Below are 19,515 nucleotides of genomic sequence, written 5' to 3'. Positions count from 1 at the left end.
ATCTGTGAGCAGATGGAATTCTGTGTACTTTGCATCAGATGAACTACTTCTGCAGAGACTCTGTATAAATATAATTACAATTTAAATATTTAGTTAGAAATGAAAATACTATTTAAATAGAAAGAATCCTCTCCTACCCTGGCAGCTAAAATTCTTGTTGGCTGAAGAGAAACAAAAGAGGGAAACTAAATGATATACCCAAAGTACTGAGAAAATTGAGAACTTGAATAGAACTGTCTGGCTTCTGGAATTGTTGGTCTGGACACATTTGCTATTTGGCTGAAAAAAAGAACAGTTTAAAACTGAAGTGTTAAACCAAATCTGGGACATTATTATGCAAATTCACACCTACGGAGCATGTAACTATTCTTTATTGCATTTCAACTTGTGTTGTGCTCTTGTGTGTTTAAGAATTAGAAAGTTCTGATATCCATGTCGTAAATTTGTATTGAAAAAATTTCCACAAGCAGATGTGTATTTCTTATGCCTCTATATGAAAAATATTTGCTACCACCCAAGGAGTAATGCTTAAAGAATATGCATGAGGGGATGGGAGGGAGCTCTACCAAGTGTATTTTTAAAATACTCTTCAGGTCTCTCCAGTGAAAGAATTTTTGATTAGCCATGCTTATCTAGAAGGATTATTTCATCTACTGTGGAAAAGTATGAGCAAGACTTGAGATTATTTTAAAATTCCTGTAGGAAAGCCCTGAGAGAAGCATTCAGGTGGAATAGTAGGCAGGAAATGCAGTAAAAATTCAAATTATGGCTCAGCTTTTCAGAGGCTCTTTTCTCTGTGCATTTCCACAGCCGCAGAGGAGGTTTGTGCAGGCGGTGTGTCTGTACCAGCCAGGCCCCACGGTGCTGCTCAGCCAGGATGGCTCCCCCGGCTCCCCCGGCCAGCAGTCCAGCTTCCAGGTGCCCTTCAGTGTGGTGGCTGACACGGAGCATTCGGCCAACAGCGAAGGGAGCCATGAGACTGGAGACTCCGGGAGGTTTTCTCACGAGTCCAACGATGAGATCCACCTCTCATCCGTGCCAAGTGCCACCCCTCCTGGCAGCAGCCCTTTGGCCAGCAGTGACTCGGGGGTGGGCGCGGGGAGCCGGGCCATGAGCGGCTGTGCAGAGGTGCCGCTGCTGTTTGCTGCTGGCCACGCTCCCACCTCCCCTCTGCAGATCCACCCAGCGGTGCCCAACTGACACCCCGGGGCCACGCCGGACGTTCTGTGTGTGTCTGTTCGAAGGACAATGAACAGGGAGCCAAAGTTTGATTGTGGAAAGCCTGACTAACCTAGCAGGTGATCCGCAGTTCTGGTGAATGTTCGGGTTTTTTTCCTATATTTTGGTTTGTTTTTTTAAAGCTCACTCATTTTGAATGTTCAGTGGTCAAAAAATGTGAAAGGAGTGAAGACTTCTGACTAATGTTAAAAATATGTCACTGGAGCAAAGGGAAGGCTGTTGGCCCTTTTGCTGACTATCTACCTCAGTTTACCGAGAGGTGAACTCTGAATGACGACTGCTTTACCTCATTTGTGTTCTAGCTGGTCTCAGCTAATGGAACTGAAGATACTTCCTAGTAGTGTTGTTTCATTTTGGGCTTTTTTATTTTCTCCCCCCCACCCTGCCCCAGTTGTGTGTAGAGTGTGTGTGTGTGTGCATGTGTGTGTGCTCAGTGATCAGGGAGTTGTATAGGTTGGTGGACAAGATTGTTTAGCTGAAGCTCTGTCTTTAAAAAGAAGGAAACCCCAGAGTATAAAATGTTATGATTTAATGTGGTTGACACAGAGTATGTTAAAAACTGGGAGAACTGGAACTTCCATGTATACAACCACATGAAATCTTTTGTACCTCTTGATTTCTTAGATGCTCAGTAAGCCTAGGACAGTGCCTTTCCCTCAGAAACCTGTACCAGCAGCTGCTGGCAGCATGTATGCTATATCCTTGGGGCTCTGAGACATGGTGGATTCCCTCCAGTGTGGCAAATATTGCCCCTGTATTCACAGTTAAGGCTAAAAATCATGGTAAAATGAAGAAGTACTCAGCATTTTCAAACAGCTTGGCTTAGCCTGGGAATTATGGAATAGATAATATTTATATTGTTATGAGTATTCCAGTATCACAGTACTTCTTAGCAGTGGTGCCTTGCATTATATATTATGAAATTACTGATTTGCCTTATTCCTTTTTAGTATTCATAAACTTCCTTTGGAGTACAGAAAGATGCCTTAAATGCTTCTTAGGTGTTTTAAGTAAACTGTAACATGAATTTATAGTTCATTTTTACCCATCTTTGAGTGCTGATAAGCAGTGCTAGCATTGTAGTATGTCTCAGAACTGTTAGGATGCAAACCTGCTCCTTGCCTTCACCTAGTGTGCTATTAGCCAGGAATTTTAGCTCAGGGAGTGACTTTACCTATATGCCAATCTAAAACTCTGATTAGGGATGAGAAATAAAAAAGCCAGAGCTTTAGTTGAAGAGTCTGTTGAAAGAGGTGAGTACTGCTACTGCCTCGAACCCATGCAATTCCTGTTTTATACTACCTCCTTTGAAAATGATTCTAGTGTTTTTTTGGATTTTGTTGTTGTTTTTTCCTGTACTCAGGGAACAGTTGTTACTTTTAAGCTGCCTCACGGAAACGTGGAGCAAACGGACAGGGTATTGTTTTGTTTTTTAATAGGAGAGAGCGAGAGACAGGGAGGAGGCTGGAATCATCCAATGTCATAAACTTGCCTGTATCTATATCCAGTCCTCTTCTCACTCCTCCTCTTTCTCTGTTCTACTTAAAAAGAAAGAAAGAAAAGGAAAAAAAATTAGGCATATGTTTTTACTTAAAGAAATTGTTTAAAATGTAATGTAAGAAATCAACCATAGGAACTCCTGGCTCTATTTAAGTCTGTCAGAACTCCCACTGACTTTACTGGGGCTGAGATGTCACCTCCATGTGTGCCAGGCTGACTCCTGTGTTGCTCCTCAGTATCAGTAGGTGGTCAGAAGTTGTGGGTAAGCCCTACTCTTGTGATTGGATTGTGCTGAGGAACCGAGCTCTGGTTCCTGGAGTTCTTTCCCTTGGAACTGTTGCCAGTCCTGAAGCACACAGTACACATTCACCTCTCCCTAACAGTGTTGATTCAAATGCTTGAAGAATGATCTTGTACCGAAGACTTTTCTGTAGAAGAGAAGGAAGCCACATCCAAAAGGAATTGAACTAGTTAAAAAGCTGTAGGTTTGAAGAGCTGAAGACATTTTATTGTATAAGTAGTTACTAACAAAAACCAATAGGGCTTCTTGATTGTAGTAGCCGATTGCATAGGTGAGTTGTATGCTTCAACAATTTAAACTACCTTGTTGTTACAAGAGCCTTTAAAGAAAGTTATAATGCCAGCAGATATCTCCAAAGAATTTCGAGTGTAATTTTTTTTCTCCAGCAGGTAGTTGATGAACAGTACAGTATTAAGAAAAGTATTTTTTAACAGTTTTTTATCTACTTGCTGAAGAAAATGAAAACCTTTTCACCAAAGATTTATTTTTGGTCTTGTCAGGCAGAATGTGTAGTGTACAGCAGAGTACTGTTTTTAGTTAGGTAAAGTGTGAATTAATCAAAACTAGAGTAAGAATGTGTAACTGTAGCATGAAGTTTCACACTTCATCTTTCAGAGTAGCCCCTTGTATTAGTTGCCTTCAGAAAGAGCTGATATGCAGATGGTAACTGCTTCTCCAAAGACTTGTTTGCTGTAAGTACTGGTAATGGGATATAATTTTATGATCCTCGTTACAGGTAAATACTATAAATCCTAAACTCTTCCTTCTAAAGATCCATTCTGTAGTTTAACCTATGGATAATCTGAGAGAAACAGACTTCATATAAAATCTGCCAATCTTATATAGATGCTTTAAGTTCAATAGCCAAAGAGTTGAAAATGCCCAGTGTGTAAGAGAGCAGTGCATCCAGAACTGGATCCATCACTTATTGTTTTATTGAGGTACTTCTTAGCAGCAAATAAAGAAAACCAAAGATATTTAAGGTTACCTCAGCATATAGGCAAGCTTAGTTAGGCATTAATTATTCTGTCTTTATTTTTATGTTAACCAAATATTAAACATTTCTCCAGAACCTAGTCTACATTCATGTGCTTCCCTTTGACACAGTCATGATTTCTATAGAACAAAAATCCACTCCTCAAAATTCATGGCCTAGTACTAATATATCACAAGATTTTATGAGAGAAATTTGTCTCATGATGGAAAACTCCAACAGGTAAGCAAAGGAAAAAAAAAAGAAAAATTGTAGAAATTTATAATATCTCTATTGAACTTAACAACAGAATCAATCCTTCATGATTGGAACAGAGCAAAATTTAAAAGTTTAAATGCTTCATATCCTTGCAGTCAATGCATGTAATTTTAAATACAATATTACAGATGGTAATTTTTTTGAAGCTATACCTGTGGCTGTCTAAGAGAATGAGTTTTTCTCTTTGTTCATTCCATTTGCCTAGAAAGAGCTGGCAGAACAGACCAGGCAGACCTGTTTCAGGTTTTCCAGGTTTTTCTTCTAGTTTATGTCTGTAGAAACTGGGTCCTGGAGAAAAAAAATATAATTTCTTAATTATGAATTTTGCTAAATATGTTCTGGAAGATGAACATAAATGTGGAATTTAGTGTTACACTGTGTGAATTGATTTTGTTTAAGTGTAGTAAGAACTAAGGAGCCATGGCTGGTGTAATGAGTGTATGTGCAACCCTTGTGTTTTAAAAAAAAAGCAAAAATGTTACCATTGATGTGACTTGAAAAGCATCAAAACTTACAGAGGAAACCTTGAAACTGACTTGCCATGGTGATGGTGTTTGTAAGAGAGGATCTGCCCTTCAGCTGCCACAGCAAGGCCTGTTCTGCAAGACCTGGAGCCAAAACTGAATGCTCAATCTGCCCACAGCTACACTTGTGTACTTTCTCCATATTTAACAAATGCAAAGCACTGTCATCTTTCAGTAGTTATCCAGAATTGGGAATGTGTGTGCTGTGCAGAACAGGGCATATCAGTTGGTTACTTTTTAATAGCTTTCTGCTTTCTCTTATATTGTAAGAGAAATCTGAAAATTCTACATATCACTTTCAGTAATTTCCTATATTAGCTCTCCATTTTTTGTATAACTGATGCTATTTTTAACAGAAAAGAATATGAAGAGATTGTTTTGCCTGTTTTTAATTATTCTTATAGTTCATTCCCTCTCTGGGTTTAATCCCATACTTTAGATGTGAACTTCATCTTGTTTGCCTTATTAGAATCAGGGTCCTCATCCTGTTTCTTTTTAAGCCAATGGGAGAATTAATTTGTATTTCAGTTTGCATAGTCTGGACAGACAAAATAAGCTTTTGTTTGTTTGTTTTTTAAACCTTCACAGTACTATTATTTTAAAAGGACAGAAGACTTAGATGGTTAAAACTCCCACTGGCAAATGGATTTTTGTAAGAAAAGTCACCATGCATAGGAGGTCCTCTGTAACTCTCCATGAATCCAGTATTAGCCTGTAGTAAACACTGAGTATTTCAAGTCAGTTTACCTCTTTTTCATTGCAAATCAAGTTAACTTGAATGACTTCTCATTTGCTGCAGCCTGGGTGTACACAAGCAGAGTTACTGTTGGCTCTCAGTAAAATGTTACTCTGAGCTAGCTCTGAGCTCTTGTTCATTTTATCCATTACAGAATGAAGTTCATGCAGGGAAAAGTCCATCTCCTAGCACGGGGAACATTGGTAGGTTTTGTAGGGCACTCCATGTTTAGCCAAAACTCCCATTCATGGCAACCAAAAAGAGCTGCCCAGGTGTAATGCTGGTGGTATTTCACAGAAACCATTTTACTGACATTATTCTCAGAAAACAGAAAGCAGAATTACACTTAGTAATTGCTAAAGTGGTAGTTCTTAGGTTGAACAATTGTTACACACTTACCAGTTGCTGCAAATGCTGCTCTGGTAATGGTAGGCAATCTCTAAAGCAGAGGGATTCCTGTCTGCAGGAAATACTGAGCACCTTTCTGTAATAACACTATGTAGTATTTTGGAACGTGTTTCAAAAGCCACTGTTCTTCAATACAAGTCCAAACTCAAATCACTTACTATTAACAGAGAAAAGAACACAAATTCAGTTTAGCTTAAATGCGAGTACATTTATTTCTTTGGAATCCCTCTGGATTCATACTGAGCCTGGTCCTCCTGGCTGACTCAAAAGGGATGTAAAAACATGCTTAAGGCTTTGCTGTGTTGGGCCCTCTGATTCCATAGGGTTCCTTCAAAAAAAAAATCCAGCTTTTCATGGTTGCATATACTCACATTGCATCTGCCTGGTGTGTTTTCAGTGAAGACTGACTGTATATGAAAAATGGACTTACACAAATGTTGCTTTTTGATTGTTTGTCTTCTTTTTTTTTTTTTTTTTTTAAAGTTGTGAATGACTTGCCAGTGTAGGAGCCAGGTGTGTATCTCACATTTTGGTGTTCTGGATCCTTTCACTCCGTGTGCCATTTTCTTCTAAGGGCAGCAATGGCTGACTGGCTAATGGAGGATGGAGCTGAATTGTATTAATTTTATATTTGTCTCAGGGGATCAGCTCCATGAATTCCATTGCATGAGGGAAGCTAATGTTTGCCCTGATTTGAATGTAACTTTTTAATGTCTTTTAAAAACTATTTTGTTTAATAATGTGGACTTGTTTTTCTTTTTCTAGCATTCTAGTAAATATTACCTAGTGTGTTGGTTAATTTCTCCCCTCCAGGGTTGTTTATATACTACCCCAAGGTCATGCCAAAAAGTAATAGAAGTTTAAATGCCAAATGTTTATGAAACTGCTGTCTAAATACTGATTGATTGCACAGTTGAAATAAAAGTTTTCCTTAGTAAAAGTGCTACTTGATACTTTATTTTCAGTGTCTCTGAGGAGTTGCCCAAAACAAGGAAGATAAAAACTGCAGCACCTCATTTTGGGCTGAGCAGATAGGGAAATTGTTGGCATATGAAGTCATAAAAAGAGGTAGGCAGTACACTGAAATATAGTTATTGAGAGGTAATTGAGAAAATTAGACCAATGCTGAAAATATGATCAAGTATTTTAAGAGAGTATTTGTAAGAAACGAATAAATCCTAAATAGAGTAGATAACTTACATTTTAAAAGGCAACAGTTTCAAATAGCTAGGGAACAGTCAGTCTTGGACTGTGCAGTGATACAAAAGCTCTACCAGTGCAATCCACCAGGGCTGCTGCTCTTTCTCTAGGTGAGAACAGGAACCAACTGCAATTCCCAGTTACATTACTGCTGGTTAGTACTTGTTCATTTTATGGTCCAGAATTCTTATTCTCAGTAGCAATAATTAAACAGTAAAGCTCCATGTTTCAAGGAGCTAGTATTGCAAAAGAAAGCTTAGAAACAGCCCTGGTTTGGGATCTGATGCTGTGCTACCTGTCTGCAGTCTGCCACCAACCTGAATGTCTGAGCTACAGCCAGGTGAGTGCTGTGGGCCACTTACACTGCATGGCCACATTCACTGAGATGACAGCATTGCTATTTCTTTGTTAGGTTTACCAGGGACAACAATCTACAGTCTTAGCTTATCTGTTTTATGGATAAAAGATCAATACCTTGGAATATGAAGGCCAGCTGGTCTAAAAATCTCCTTTGCACCTAAAGCCAGACTTCATATCCTGTTACATATGAAAAAAGACCTCTGCTCTCCTTTCATTTATTCTTGAAGTTACTTCTGTGAATATTTACAAGTAAATCCAGTTGGGTTTTCTGTTTGGGGATGCACAAACATTTGTTACCAGTAGGATTAAACTATGCCATATCTTATTTCTAATACAGGTTGGCACTGTGCAGCCCAGCCTGTTTTCCCTTCTTCCTTCATTTGCAGTCATGGCTCAGCATTGGTCGCTGGACAGTAAAGTATGTCCTCTGCCAGGAGAGAAGCTGTAGGTGTTAAAGTTGCTGCTGTCTATGCTGCAGGGTCCAACTCTTTCTATAACTGATGTATTAAGACCTGGCTTCACCTTTTTCTCCCCACACAGCAAAGAAGATGGAATTTGAACCCCTCTCTTCACATACTTGCATGTAAGAGCCTCAGATAAATGCATTCAGATTTGACAAAGAGAGATCAAATTGTTTCTACCTGAAAGAGGAGTGTAAACTTTATTTAAATCCCATAATTTAAATCCTATTTACACAGGAATGCACCATTAAGACATACAGAAAATGTAAATAATTCAGGATCTAGCTGTGCCTCAGTGACAGAGATGCTTGTTATGAATAGATGTGGGGGGTTTAGATAAGTCCCTGCCTTGTTTTATTGAGGTGGCCAGCACCCCAAAACCCACTCTTGTTCACAAGCTCTTTAATAATGGCTGATTCAGTCTGGTATAGAATGAATTATTTATCTAATAGACACAAAACTAACAGACATAAGACTTAAAACAGACTACATACTACACAGGAAAGCACAAAAGAAACTATTAACAGCTAAATATACAGTGCATGATAGGGTACCATTTTTTAATACAGCTAGTGAAGAAATCCTAGATTAGGATTCAATGTATGTTGCCATCCAGTTGTTGACGGGGCACACATTGAAATCCTTTCCCTCAATTTACGGAAAAGTAACAACAAAGATGCGTTCAAGCTTCAGCAGAAGTCGTCTCACACATTCTCTGGGAGTGCGTAAGAGACTTCTGCCTCTGTGATAATTCATGCGTCTTTTATAGATTGTAAAACAGTGACTCTCAGCCAAGAATATTTACTTTTCTTTTATCTCTTCCCACATTTGCTCTCCAGAATAAGATGTTGATTCTTAGCTGGGGGCTTGAGCATTTTTGGTGCCAGAGATGACCCCATGCTGGGCCTGTGCCCTGCCTGGGTTATCTCTTCCATGTGCAACAACTATCTGTGCTAGAGAGGGGGAGGACACATCCTGCCACATGGTTGCAATCCACAACTCACCTATTGGACGACTTGATTTCGGATGGCATCTTTGACACAGGGCAGGTGCCTTTAGTGGCACGATGAATGTGCTGAAAAAATTTGAAGTTTCATACTCAACACAATCTGGAAGTTACAATGCTCCCAAAAAAACCAAAAACTGAAATTACAAAAGCACCTTACCACCTCTGAATACTCAATCCAAAATCATGAACTTAAATATTCCCTGTGTTTAATGCTATCTTTTTCATGGTGTCTTCAAAGCCTCTTGCTTTAGAGGCCAAAAGCAGCTGCTGAAAAAAAAGCTGAGATAAGCTGAAAGATCCCCTTCATTGAAATAAGAGAAGTGCTCCTATCCCAGTTAGTCTCAGAAAGGCAATGAACCCCTTTGGCAAATGCTAGGGTTAATATACCCCTGGCAGGGCCCGCCTCTCGTTCCCACTATGCCCATGAAAAGGGAGGAGGTCATTACCACATGGTATAAAAGCTCTCAAAGGAGCTGTAGTTCCTTGGCTTCTCTGACTTAAATTCAAGGTGAGTAAAGGGCTGGATACAGAAGAAAACTCTTTAGGGAAATGATGATACCTTCTTTTTTACTACAACTACATCCAAAACCAAAAACCAACCAACCAACAAGGTCCCCCGCCCCCACCCCCCCCCCAAAAAAAAAACCACCCCAAGGCAAGCCCTTTATTCCATTTCAAACCTCTTACAGTGGAAATCCAGTTCTGACCTATCCCTGTTTCAGATGATCTTTCTCAGACTTGGTAAGCCACTTTTGTTATCGTGTTGGACCACACATGCACTGACATGAGAGTATGACTAAATACCAGCACGTTTACACATTTCCTTCTAAGAGAACTGCAGAAAAGTTATAGTCAGTGACACAGCCATTCCAAATACTAGGAGTGCCTTCCATGAGAAAAAAAATCTAAGCTGAAAGAACTGCCTCAGTGTAGATCAAACAGTTCATTTAAACTCTGAACAGTAACCTGAACAAGCAGGCCAACTTGACTTTTGCAGGCAATATGTTCCTTTAAAAAAAAGTTAAGAAAAAACTGGGGAGACAGCTGAAGCAAATGAATTTAAAGGCCAGATTATATTTTTTAAGAGTCTCTGCCTTTTTATTGGATATAGCGGAACAGCCAGCACCACCACCACTGTGAAAAAGCACAGACAAAACCCCCATGACATAATAAAAGAAACAGGAACTTGAGTATAGCTAGAAAAAAATTAACTTTTTAAAAGCTAACCTATTTGACATACTTTTCTTCCTTGGACAAGTCTGTAGGTAGAGCCTAACATTTATTGCATCAGACACAAAGAACATTGCTCTAAACTGGAAAAAAAAGTTAATTTTACATTTCAAATGCTTTGCAAGCAACATTAAAAATTAACATGTCTCAAGACATTTTTTCCCTTCCACAAAATCTTTTATCTATAAGCATTAGTAAATACATTCCACGGTCCCTCCATTTAAGAGGGTACCTGTAAATTACTACAGTGTGATAAACAGAAGCAAATCAAGAACAGTGAGACACTAAAGCTGTTATATGTGGCTGTAGTACATAATCACAAATAGTCCAGTAACTGTTTATGATGCTTACTGATTACCCTGACCGCAGCAGTTCCAATCTTGGCAACTGCCTGCTGCCACCTCTACCAATGCAAGCTTGCAAACAAAAGGGTAACCTGGACCCTGACCGTGTTTTATATTGGTCATTGCTGCTTGAGAGTAACTGGAGTCCAAATACAGCCTGCAACCCCTTTTTGGCTATCAGGAAGAGGTTAACAGACCTCTATACAGCTTTCTCTTTGCACAGGCAACAAGAATTCAAGCCTCACAAAGCACACAATTAGGCAAATTAAGCATTCAGATGGTCTAAGTATACTCTAATATTAGTTTAATTCCCAAACCCATGTAAAAATACATTCTAAAATAACCTCTTTAAAGGGGATCTTCAAAGCTGAAGATTATAAATAAACAAGAAACCAACTCCCTGAAGACGCAATCAGGGCTGTCAATTCCCAAGAGGTTCTCAGTCCTCCTTCATGATACATTTGATACAATTAGCACAGGGTGGGAATATACTGATACATCACTACATTATTGAAAGTTGCATGTGCAGGTTTCTACCCATCTCCCCTTTCACAGACTTGCTGGCAGAGGTCAGTTACTTCCCATAAAATTTCTTATTCAGAAGAAAGATCAGAAGATTGACATTCACTTTTGCTCTGTCGAATAACTTCATGACAGCAACACCTTCATACTGCAGCTGCAGGAGATCCTGCCAAAGAGAATATCTTAATGAGTAAGGAGCCCTCAACAGCTCACAGAGAATAAAAGAAGACCCTACAGAACAGTAGGATCTTAAGGAATATCAATGAAAAAGTACACAGCGTAAGATAGAAAAGCAGGAGACTAATTAAAGATCCACTCTTACTGTGTAAGATATAGTCATTCTAAGGCATTTAAGATCTTAATTATTTTAAGCAGTGGGTTAAAAAAAAAATTACAAAAGAGAGCAGAAATAGAAGACCATTCTAAGAAAGCCAAATTTCAGATCTAGCCATCTCTATCCTTCTTATTCACACAGTAGCCATAAAGCTGCTTTAACATTTAGAAAGGGTTTCCTATGTGCCTAATTCTATCATGTACCCATGAAACATGACAGCATTCCACAGTATCCCTTTCTGAAAGCTTTAGTTGCCACAGATCTCAGGGAAGCGGCTTATAGCACTTTAATCTAGGGCACAAAAAGAAATGGCATCTCAGTCACTATGCATACGATGCTGATTCAATCTCTGAGGTGTTTATGTAAGGCAGTATTTCTAGTTATACTTTGCTTTGTCAGCAATGCACCTGCACTGATTTTATCTCACTGATTAAATTCTTTAAGCAATCCCACTCTTGCAGGTGACAGGGTGGGTAGGTGTGGGCATGTGGGTGGGCGTGTGTGATGTTGCATCCCTTGCTGCTGTCCTCTGACAGCATCTACTTTATCTGCAAAGCCCTGCTACAAAGGCATAGTGGTATAGTAAACCATGTGCCTGAGAAGCGAGTAGCCCCATGAACCAAGAAGTTCATGACCAGCTCTGATGGACTAGGACCAGAACAAACTAGGGGAGTCCTCAACATAAATGACAGGTGTGAGGCAGCTGTCCATCCCAGCAGCCAGTTAGGTGGCATGAACTAACTGCAATGCAAGGTGTTCCTGCACACAATCTGTTTTGAGAGGCCTGAGGCTTCCACAACTAACAAACCTAATGAAGACCAAGATGGACGGGGGTGGGCAAAGAAGTGGAAGAACGGGACAGAGACACCACATGTAACATTATAGGCATGAGAAAAAGAACAGGGAGCCATTTGGGAAAAGGTCAGTCAGCATGCCCGTTCTGGTGGCCTAAGTAAAGGTTGACACCTAAGGACGACACCTAAGAACAGGAAAGAAACGGGCAAGCATAGGGTAGCAGAAAGAATACCAATACATAATGACTGGCTGAAGCCATCACACACAAGCCCAGGTGACTGCTGGCACAGACTCCCAAGCTCTCTGCTGTAGCAGGAAATTGTTGAAAATGCAAATGCTTGTTTTGTGTGCATATGTATAAACGTAATTAAGAACACAGACTGACATCAGGCTTTCATTAGTGAAGAAACAAAAAGGAGTTTGGATCCCCCTTTATATGTTGCATCTGTATCACCTGCAACAAATGGGTTATTTTTGAGAGCATTTTTCAGACTGTTTAGGCAAAAACCATGTCATTGCTATTTTGATGAAGAGTCTGGCAAGGGGAACTTACATGACACTATTAAATAGGACAGTTCTTACCTGATAATGCAACATAAAGGTTTCCATCTGTACCCCCATGAATTTTGCTTTAACCTCAAAATCTCCTACTTCTTCTGTTGGACTGATTTCAAAAATCACGTTTTTAAACCTGTGAAATTTGAGAAATGAAAAATCACAGGGAGGCAATATATGAGATAAGACAAAGATAAATTTCTAAGAATTTTGTTCGTAACTCTTTATTCTATTATCCCCACTGGGAATGAGCCTGTAAAAGCCAACCAGACTCAATACAACAATGAACAGAAGCCTAACAGATTCTGTGGCAGGTAGATCACATCTTCACATAAGCACAGCAGGAAACAGGGTAATTTCAGTTAGCTTGTACAATCTAAACAGTCTACTTCAGTGCTGCACATTCATGCCTCATTTAGTGCACAAAGTATGATTCAGGGTTGAAAAAATTCTAGTAACAGGCAGCTCCTCTATATTCCACACAAGATATGCCAGCTTCTCAAGGCTAGCAAACTACAGCTGGAGAAACTCAAGCTAGCATTAAGCTGATTTTTTAACAATGAAAGCTATTAACCATAATAACAATTCACCCAAGGAGGTACCCTTCCATAACTGTGGGGGGGACAGAGAAGGGTTTGGGGAAAAGAGGATGTCATGTTTAAATCACATTACACTTCTCAATCAAAGAATTGATTTGCTTCAACCAGAAAAAGAGAACTGAAGAGTGATCACTATGCAAGGTTTCTTGGCCCTAGTGATGCCAGCCTAGGCATCAAAACAAATTTTTCAGCTTTAATAACTAAGTCTACCAACAATATTAAAATTCCAAGAACAAAATTGCAAGACAGTGCAACACAATCTCAAATAGATCTCAGAATTTCTGGTCCTCAACTATCAACATCTAGACTAGTTCTAAGAAAAAGGTAAGAATTCAGCATACCTATTTCCTTTTCCTCCAAAAAGCTTATTTAGCTCTAAAGAGCTTTAAAGAGATACTCACTGGCTACCTTGCAGATCCTCAATCTCTAAAAGCACTCCCTTCTCATGAAGTCGAGCTGCTGTGTATTTCAGAGAAATCTTTTTACTGTTTTTGCCTTTCATCTCTCGAGGTTTCTTGGAGACTCTGGGGAAAAAAGACAAACCAAACAAATTAGAAGGTCACTCAAACAAGTAAAGACATTTTGAGCAGTAAATATTCAATCCTATTTGGCAGAGGGGATAGAATCAGTACAGCTAATGAACTATGACTAATGATAGATAATGATGTACTTCTACTAGTGAGTTTACCTACAAAGCACTTGTAGCCCAGATCAGATGAAAAGGGTTCACATTCTCTCATCTCACTGGAGAAGACAACAATTTTTTTCCCTCCCAGAAAATCTGAATTGTCTAGCACTAAAACAAGCTGACTTGTTCTGGCATAAAAAAGGGGACAACTTGTGATCAAGGGTTTCCTTGTAGGTAACTATGTTATTTTCATTCTCTGTTCCTAAGAAGGATGACAGGAAAGACTGACTGAGCAGCAAGTGCATATGCGGGCAACAAGCTTCATAGCACTGGACTCTCTGCACTCCCTTCTCCCAAAGGGACCAAAAAGTCTTTCAAGTTTGTCTTTTTGACCCTATTCATGACCAGGATGTCTCCCTGTATTTTCCTATTGCTGCTGAGATCCTTTCGCTAGAACTATTGCTGTGAGAAAGAGCTTGGACGAGGAGCTTGGAGCAGGTGGCATTATGGTTCTTCTTAGCAACACATGCTTCTTGTTAAGAAGCACTTCTAGGGCCATGGAACCACCTGCTGTAGGTCATGAGGTTTGAGACCATCTAAGCAACCTGAAGGGGTGCAAGTCTGTGGGCTCTGATGAGATGTGCCTGTGGGTACTCAGGGAACTGGTGGAAGAAGTGGCTAAGTCACTATCTATCATATTTGAGAAAATGTGGCAGTCCAGTGAAGCTCCTACCAACTGCAAAAGGGAAATAAGGAAGACGCAGTTTGTCTCACCTCCATGACTGGCAAGATCCTCCTGAAAACCATGCTAAGATACATGGAAAACAAGGAGGTAACTGGTGACAGCCAAAATACCTTCACTCACATGCCTGGCCAATTCGGTGACCTGCTACAAAGGGGTTAATATAGAATTTCTGGATGAGGGAAAAGCAACTGACATCATCTACCTGTATTTGTGAAAAGCATTCAACAACATTTCACACAACATCCTTGTATCTAAATCGAAGAGACATGGATTTGATAGATGGACCACTTGATGGATAAGGACTCAATCGGATGGTCGCACTCAAAGAACTGCAGCCAACAGCTTCCCTGCGAGGGTGGTAAGGCCCCAGGACAAGTTGCCCCAGGAAGCTGTGGCTGCCCCACCCCAGATCTGTTCAAGCCCAGGCTGGATGGGGCTTGGAGCAACCTGGTCTAGTGGAAGGTGTCCCTGCCCACGGCTGGTCTTTAAAGGTCCCCTCAAACCCAAACCGCTCTATGGTTCTACGGTTCCAAGATACTTACTTGCCCTTGCTGGCCAAGTTATCCAAGCAGGTCTTTATGTAACTTTTGTAATAATCTACTTGTTCTCCATAAAAAGTAGCTTTGGAGTTCAAGGCACTGTATGTCTGCTGCAGCTTCACTAGCTCCGCCTTTCTTCTCTGACGGTATCTACGCTGATTTCTGATATCCTACACCGCAGAGAAAGACAGGCAGAGACTTAACAGTCATTTGAGCTCTCCAGGTGCTCAGTCCCAGAGCCACTGAGTACTTGAAACATACCATACCATTTGATTTTGTTTAGTATTGCTTCATGCTACAGGCTTGAGCACTCAGTTGCACTTGCCCCAGTTTAAGCGTCACAGTTTCTTCTGTGACAACTGTTTGCGGAACTAACCAACTCTACACAGCAGTACACTTGCACCTTTTGTGGCTTTCTCGAACTTCAGTTCCGTCTTAGTTGCAAAGACTAGAGTGGGCACTGACAGCACATCATACAAAAGCAGCAATTTTGCCACCACTGTGTAGGGAAAGTATCTTACAAATCAAGCACTGTAACCATAGCAGCACACAGTCTTCGTTATTTTTCTTTGTTAGTCAGCCCTTAAGCATCACTTGCCTTAACACCTCAACAAAAACCCACTACATTCATTGACTGCTACTTTAATATGTGACACATATTATCTATAGTACAATTAAATCTTATCAGATCCCTAAAGGCAATTATTTAGTTGGTTTACTTACATAACATTTCCCAAATAGTTTTTCAGTAAACATTGTGATATAAAATACATTGTCACTATACCAATGTACAACAGTGCTGGATCTCTTTTGTAAGTTTTTCACAGCCACCCCCTTATCGTTTAGGTATTCTTTAACAGGCACATTTAAATAAAAATAACAGTTAGGACGTCTCAAAGTTATGGGCAAAACTTCCTTGTGTGAATAAGCTTGTAGAGGCACTACTTAAATCAGTGAAATGGAGCAGAAAAACACATGACACACCAGGACTTCCCCTCCAAGCTATTAAGTTTTTTCTTAAAGTACCTGAGAACTTGGCAACGCAGTCATTTGAGAGAACAGAAACGTTGTATAAAAATAAAGGACTTCCCACATGCCAAGAGGTGGAAATGCTGCAACAAAAGGTATGATTTTTGTCTGTAAATGAGCTACTAAAAACCTTACTCTCCTTCCGAAAACTCATGCCAGCTTCACAATGCTGCAAACTGTGGGAAAACTCCACTATGATTACTAGGGAACAACCAAATGTTATACCTTCGCAATGTCATTGATTAGTTCTTGGTATTTATTTTTGGCATCCACTGTCCCCAGTTCTGTCAACTTCTTCAGGCCTGCCTTGATTTTTTCTTTTTTTTCTTGAAGGTTCAAGTTGCCATCTTCCTTTGCAGAGACAGATTTTTTCATCTTATCAGGAGTTTTAGCATCACGAATGGCCCGTTTCTGCATAGCTCTATGATGCTCTGCTTCCTAGAAAAAGAAAACAAAAAACTGCAAGTTCATAAGCAGATCAATTTTAAGGTGACAAAAAGAAGCAGGAACAGGTTGTCTGATCTCTGGCATAACACAGGATAAAGAGTTTTGCCTGGCGATTCCTGTACTGACTCAAATGAACACATTTTGATGAACACATTCTACATATGGGAACCAGCAGAAGCCTACCTACCATCTAAAAGGGTCTTCTACATAAGCAGTTTCTAGCAACTACTGCAGGAGTAAGGTTCACACACACAATTTACTTCCATTGTACACCCTCCTGATTATCATTACATCCTGCTCCATCATCGGTGGACAGCTTCACTGCAATACAGAAATGGAGAGTCCCACGTATACCCACATATATCTAGATAGATGATAATTTCCTACTCTAAAACCAGCAGAGATAAACAACATCGTACTTGCTCTGAGGTAGCTGAAGTTTCCAAAATTTCAGTCAGTGTCTCCCCTGGCTGGAAGCGGATTACATCAACAATTAAACGTTTTGTGCTGCAAAGAAATTGGGGAGAATAGCAGAAAAAAATTTAAACAGAAAGACCTTTAATACTCTTCTGTTCTGCAACAATACCAATGTTACTGATTTATCCAAAGTCAGATTATTACTGGACAAGTACTTAGGTAGTCACAGGCTAGACCAGACCAGATCCCTGAGAAGCACTTTACTTTTTGGACAGTGCATTATTGGAAACCAGTTCCCCGTGAGGTTCCTCTCTGTAATATGCACAATTTGCTCCCCAAAACTCCCTTGAAGAGCAAGGATGCTACCCCATATATTACAAGGTAGCCCCTGTACTGCCATGTGGACCACAGAAGCTGCATTCAAGGTGAAAGATAAAGCAGCCGCAGCCAATTTGTGCAACCAGAAAAGCCCTTTAATATTATCCATCCATAAGTGTGCTTCAATGAGCTATAACAGGTATCTAAAAACTCCAAAGGATTATTTTCTTATGTGCATGGGAGACAAGGCAGATCTCAACTCCAGTCTGGTGACAGACAGGGTCATTCCTTGATGTGAGCTGAGATTTAATCACAGTCAGTGTCCACTCTGAAGCACTTCTGCCCTTAAGCCACACAATGAAAATAGCATCTTTGCAGTCAGGCTGGAATTATTTCTGGAATCACACAAACTGCATCACATAGGCACCTTCCTCATCATTCACAACTTAGATGACTGCCAGTGCAGCTGGGAAATCTTTACTTTTGAAATCAATGCTACCTTCTTCTGGAGGACAGGAAAATAGTGATGTACCTTTTAAGAAGTCCAGTTAAAGTAATTTTTGGAGACAAAATTTTCTTCTGGGAGATCACTTGTCTACCTAGACTGAACATTTTTCATGCTGATCGAAGATTTTTCAATTAAACTATCTACTATCAGAGCAGGAATGCACCAGAGGAAGTAAACATGCATCTGAATGTTAGGTCACTGCTCTATATATCTCAGCAATAGGGATTTGCTTAAAACTAGCCAAGAATCAATATCAGTAAAAAGTTTTCCAGAATAAAGATTCTGGCAGTAACAAAATCCCTGACAGTCCATTGCCCTCTTTCCATTAGAGTAGTAAGACCTATGCTTCTAAAAAGGGTTATTAGTCTTCATCTATTAAAAGTCATGCCACAGCATTGAAAAGGACATGACTACAATCTCAGTGTATTTGGAGTAACAGTCCCCCCACATTTCTTTAAATTATGCCTCAGTTCTCTTATTTTCACATGCAGATTAACTGTTGAAGCTCCAGTTGCTCCTTCTTTTGAGTAACATACCAAGTAGTTACCCCCTACTTACTTCAACAGAATTGTCCTTGCATCCATCTCTGCATTCTCATCACCAGGAACATCAAATTTATTAGTGAGTGTGAGAGAAACCTCAGTCTTTGCTAGCATTTCCCTGTTGGGGTCATTAACATTGCCAGAACCTTCCCCTGGCAAGAAGAAAGAGTTTAGAGATTAAATCACATTCTTTACTTTCTTGATTGTCAAGACTTCGTAATTTTTCCCTACATAACAGATCACAGAAAAACTTAACGGCTTTCTATACTGTCAAAGGGACACTTCAAAAATCAAACCAACTTTTAAAGACATCATCTTGAATATATTACAGACTTTTTCGTAGCAAATCTAAGAGAATGCACTGGCCAGAAAATCACCACTTCATATGCCTTAAAGACTTCTGTGTATTCCACACTGTATCTCAGGATCTCACCGAGAAGAGTGGCTGAACTGCCAAAAGTATTTTAGAAACAAAAATATGATGATGCCCATATGTTCATGTCCTCATTAGAATAAATGTTTCAAGATAAGAGCAAAGCCCTTGTTAGCAAGCAAGCTTGTCATCTTCTCTTAAACAAAGCTATCCCATCAAAAAGAAATTTTCTTGCTCCAATTGCAGATGAACTTTCACCAGAACAGTTGTTGGAATCTTCCCCCCTCCATTTTTTAAAGGGCTGCAGAAAGATTTACCTCTGACATATTAGCCACAGTGACACAATGCACACAGGAAAAATGAAATGGGGAAGGAGGGAAAGCTCTAGCTAAACACATGGTCTATGTTTGTTCAGTCAACAGTTCTTACATTCTGTTCTTTGCTAGTGCATGGAAGAAAATGTGCAAGCAATCACTCCTTTAGAAGGTTCCAACCATTGTCATCAAGCAACTTCAAGGTAATTGTTTGCTGTCAGAGCATCCTCTCCAAAAACTGTGCCTGGTTTGCTTCCCTCCCCACTACTAGACTAGAAACTTCAAA

At 39.9% G+C, this 19,515-nt stretch overlaps 2 protein-coding genes across 3 annotated transcripts in view; one reads left to right on the top strand and one right to left on the bottom strand.

Moving 5' to 3' along the window:
• Window positions 1–4,665, top strand: part of PRTG (protogenin) — an 80,464-nt gene extending 75,799 nt beyond the window's left edge. The window contains 1 exon segment of the mRNA XM_032123290.1: window positions 811–4,665. Within this exon segment, the coding sequence (XP_031979181.1) occupies window positions 811–1,200 (390 nt within the window). The 3' untranslated portion in view covers window positions 1,201–4,665.
• Window positions 4,666–10,044: 5,379 nt separating this feature from the next.
• IQGAP1 (IQ motif containing GTPase activating protein 1) overlaps window positions 10,045–19,515 on the bottom strand; it is a 55,721-nt gene continuing 46,250 nt past the window's right edge. For both annotated transcript variants that reach the window (XM_032122552.1, XM_032122551.1), the window contains exons 32-38: window positions 18,559–18,694; window positions 17,177–17,264; window positions 16,536–16,748; window positions 15,285–15,451; window positions 13,771–13,893; window positions 12,798–12,906; window positions 10,045–11,252 (exon numbers count right to left, since the gene is read on the bottom strand). In XM_032122552.1, the coding sequence (XP_031978443.1) occupies window positions 11,139–11,252; window positions 12,798–12,906; window positions 13,771–13,893; window positions 15,285–15,451; window positions 16,536–16,748; window positions 17,177–17,264; window positions 18,559–18,694 (950 nt within the window). In that variant the 3' untranslated portion in view covers window positions 10,045–11,138. The remainder of the gene's footprint in view (window positions 11,253–12,797; window positions 12,907–13,770; window positions 13,894–15,284; window positions 15,452–16,535; window positions 16,749–17,176; window positions 17,265–18,558; window positions 18,695–19,515) is intronic.

The sequence above is a fragment of the Corvus moneduloides genome, chromosome 13, assembly GCF_009650955.1.
Source record: "Corvus moneduloides isolate bCorMon1 chromosome 13, bCorMon1.pri, whole genome shotgun sequence".
NCBI lineage: Eukaryota > Metazoa > Chordata > Aves > Passeriformes > Corvidae > Corvus > Corvus moneduloides.
The sequence above is the reverse complement of the archived record's forward strand: the minus strand, read 5'-3'. Positions and strand labels throughout refer to the sequence as shown.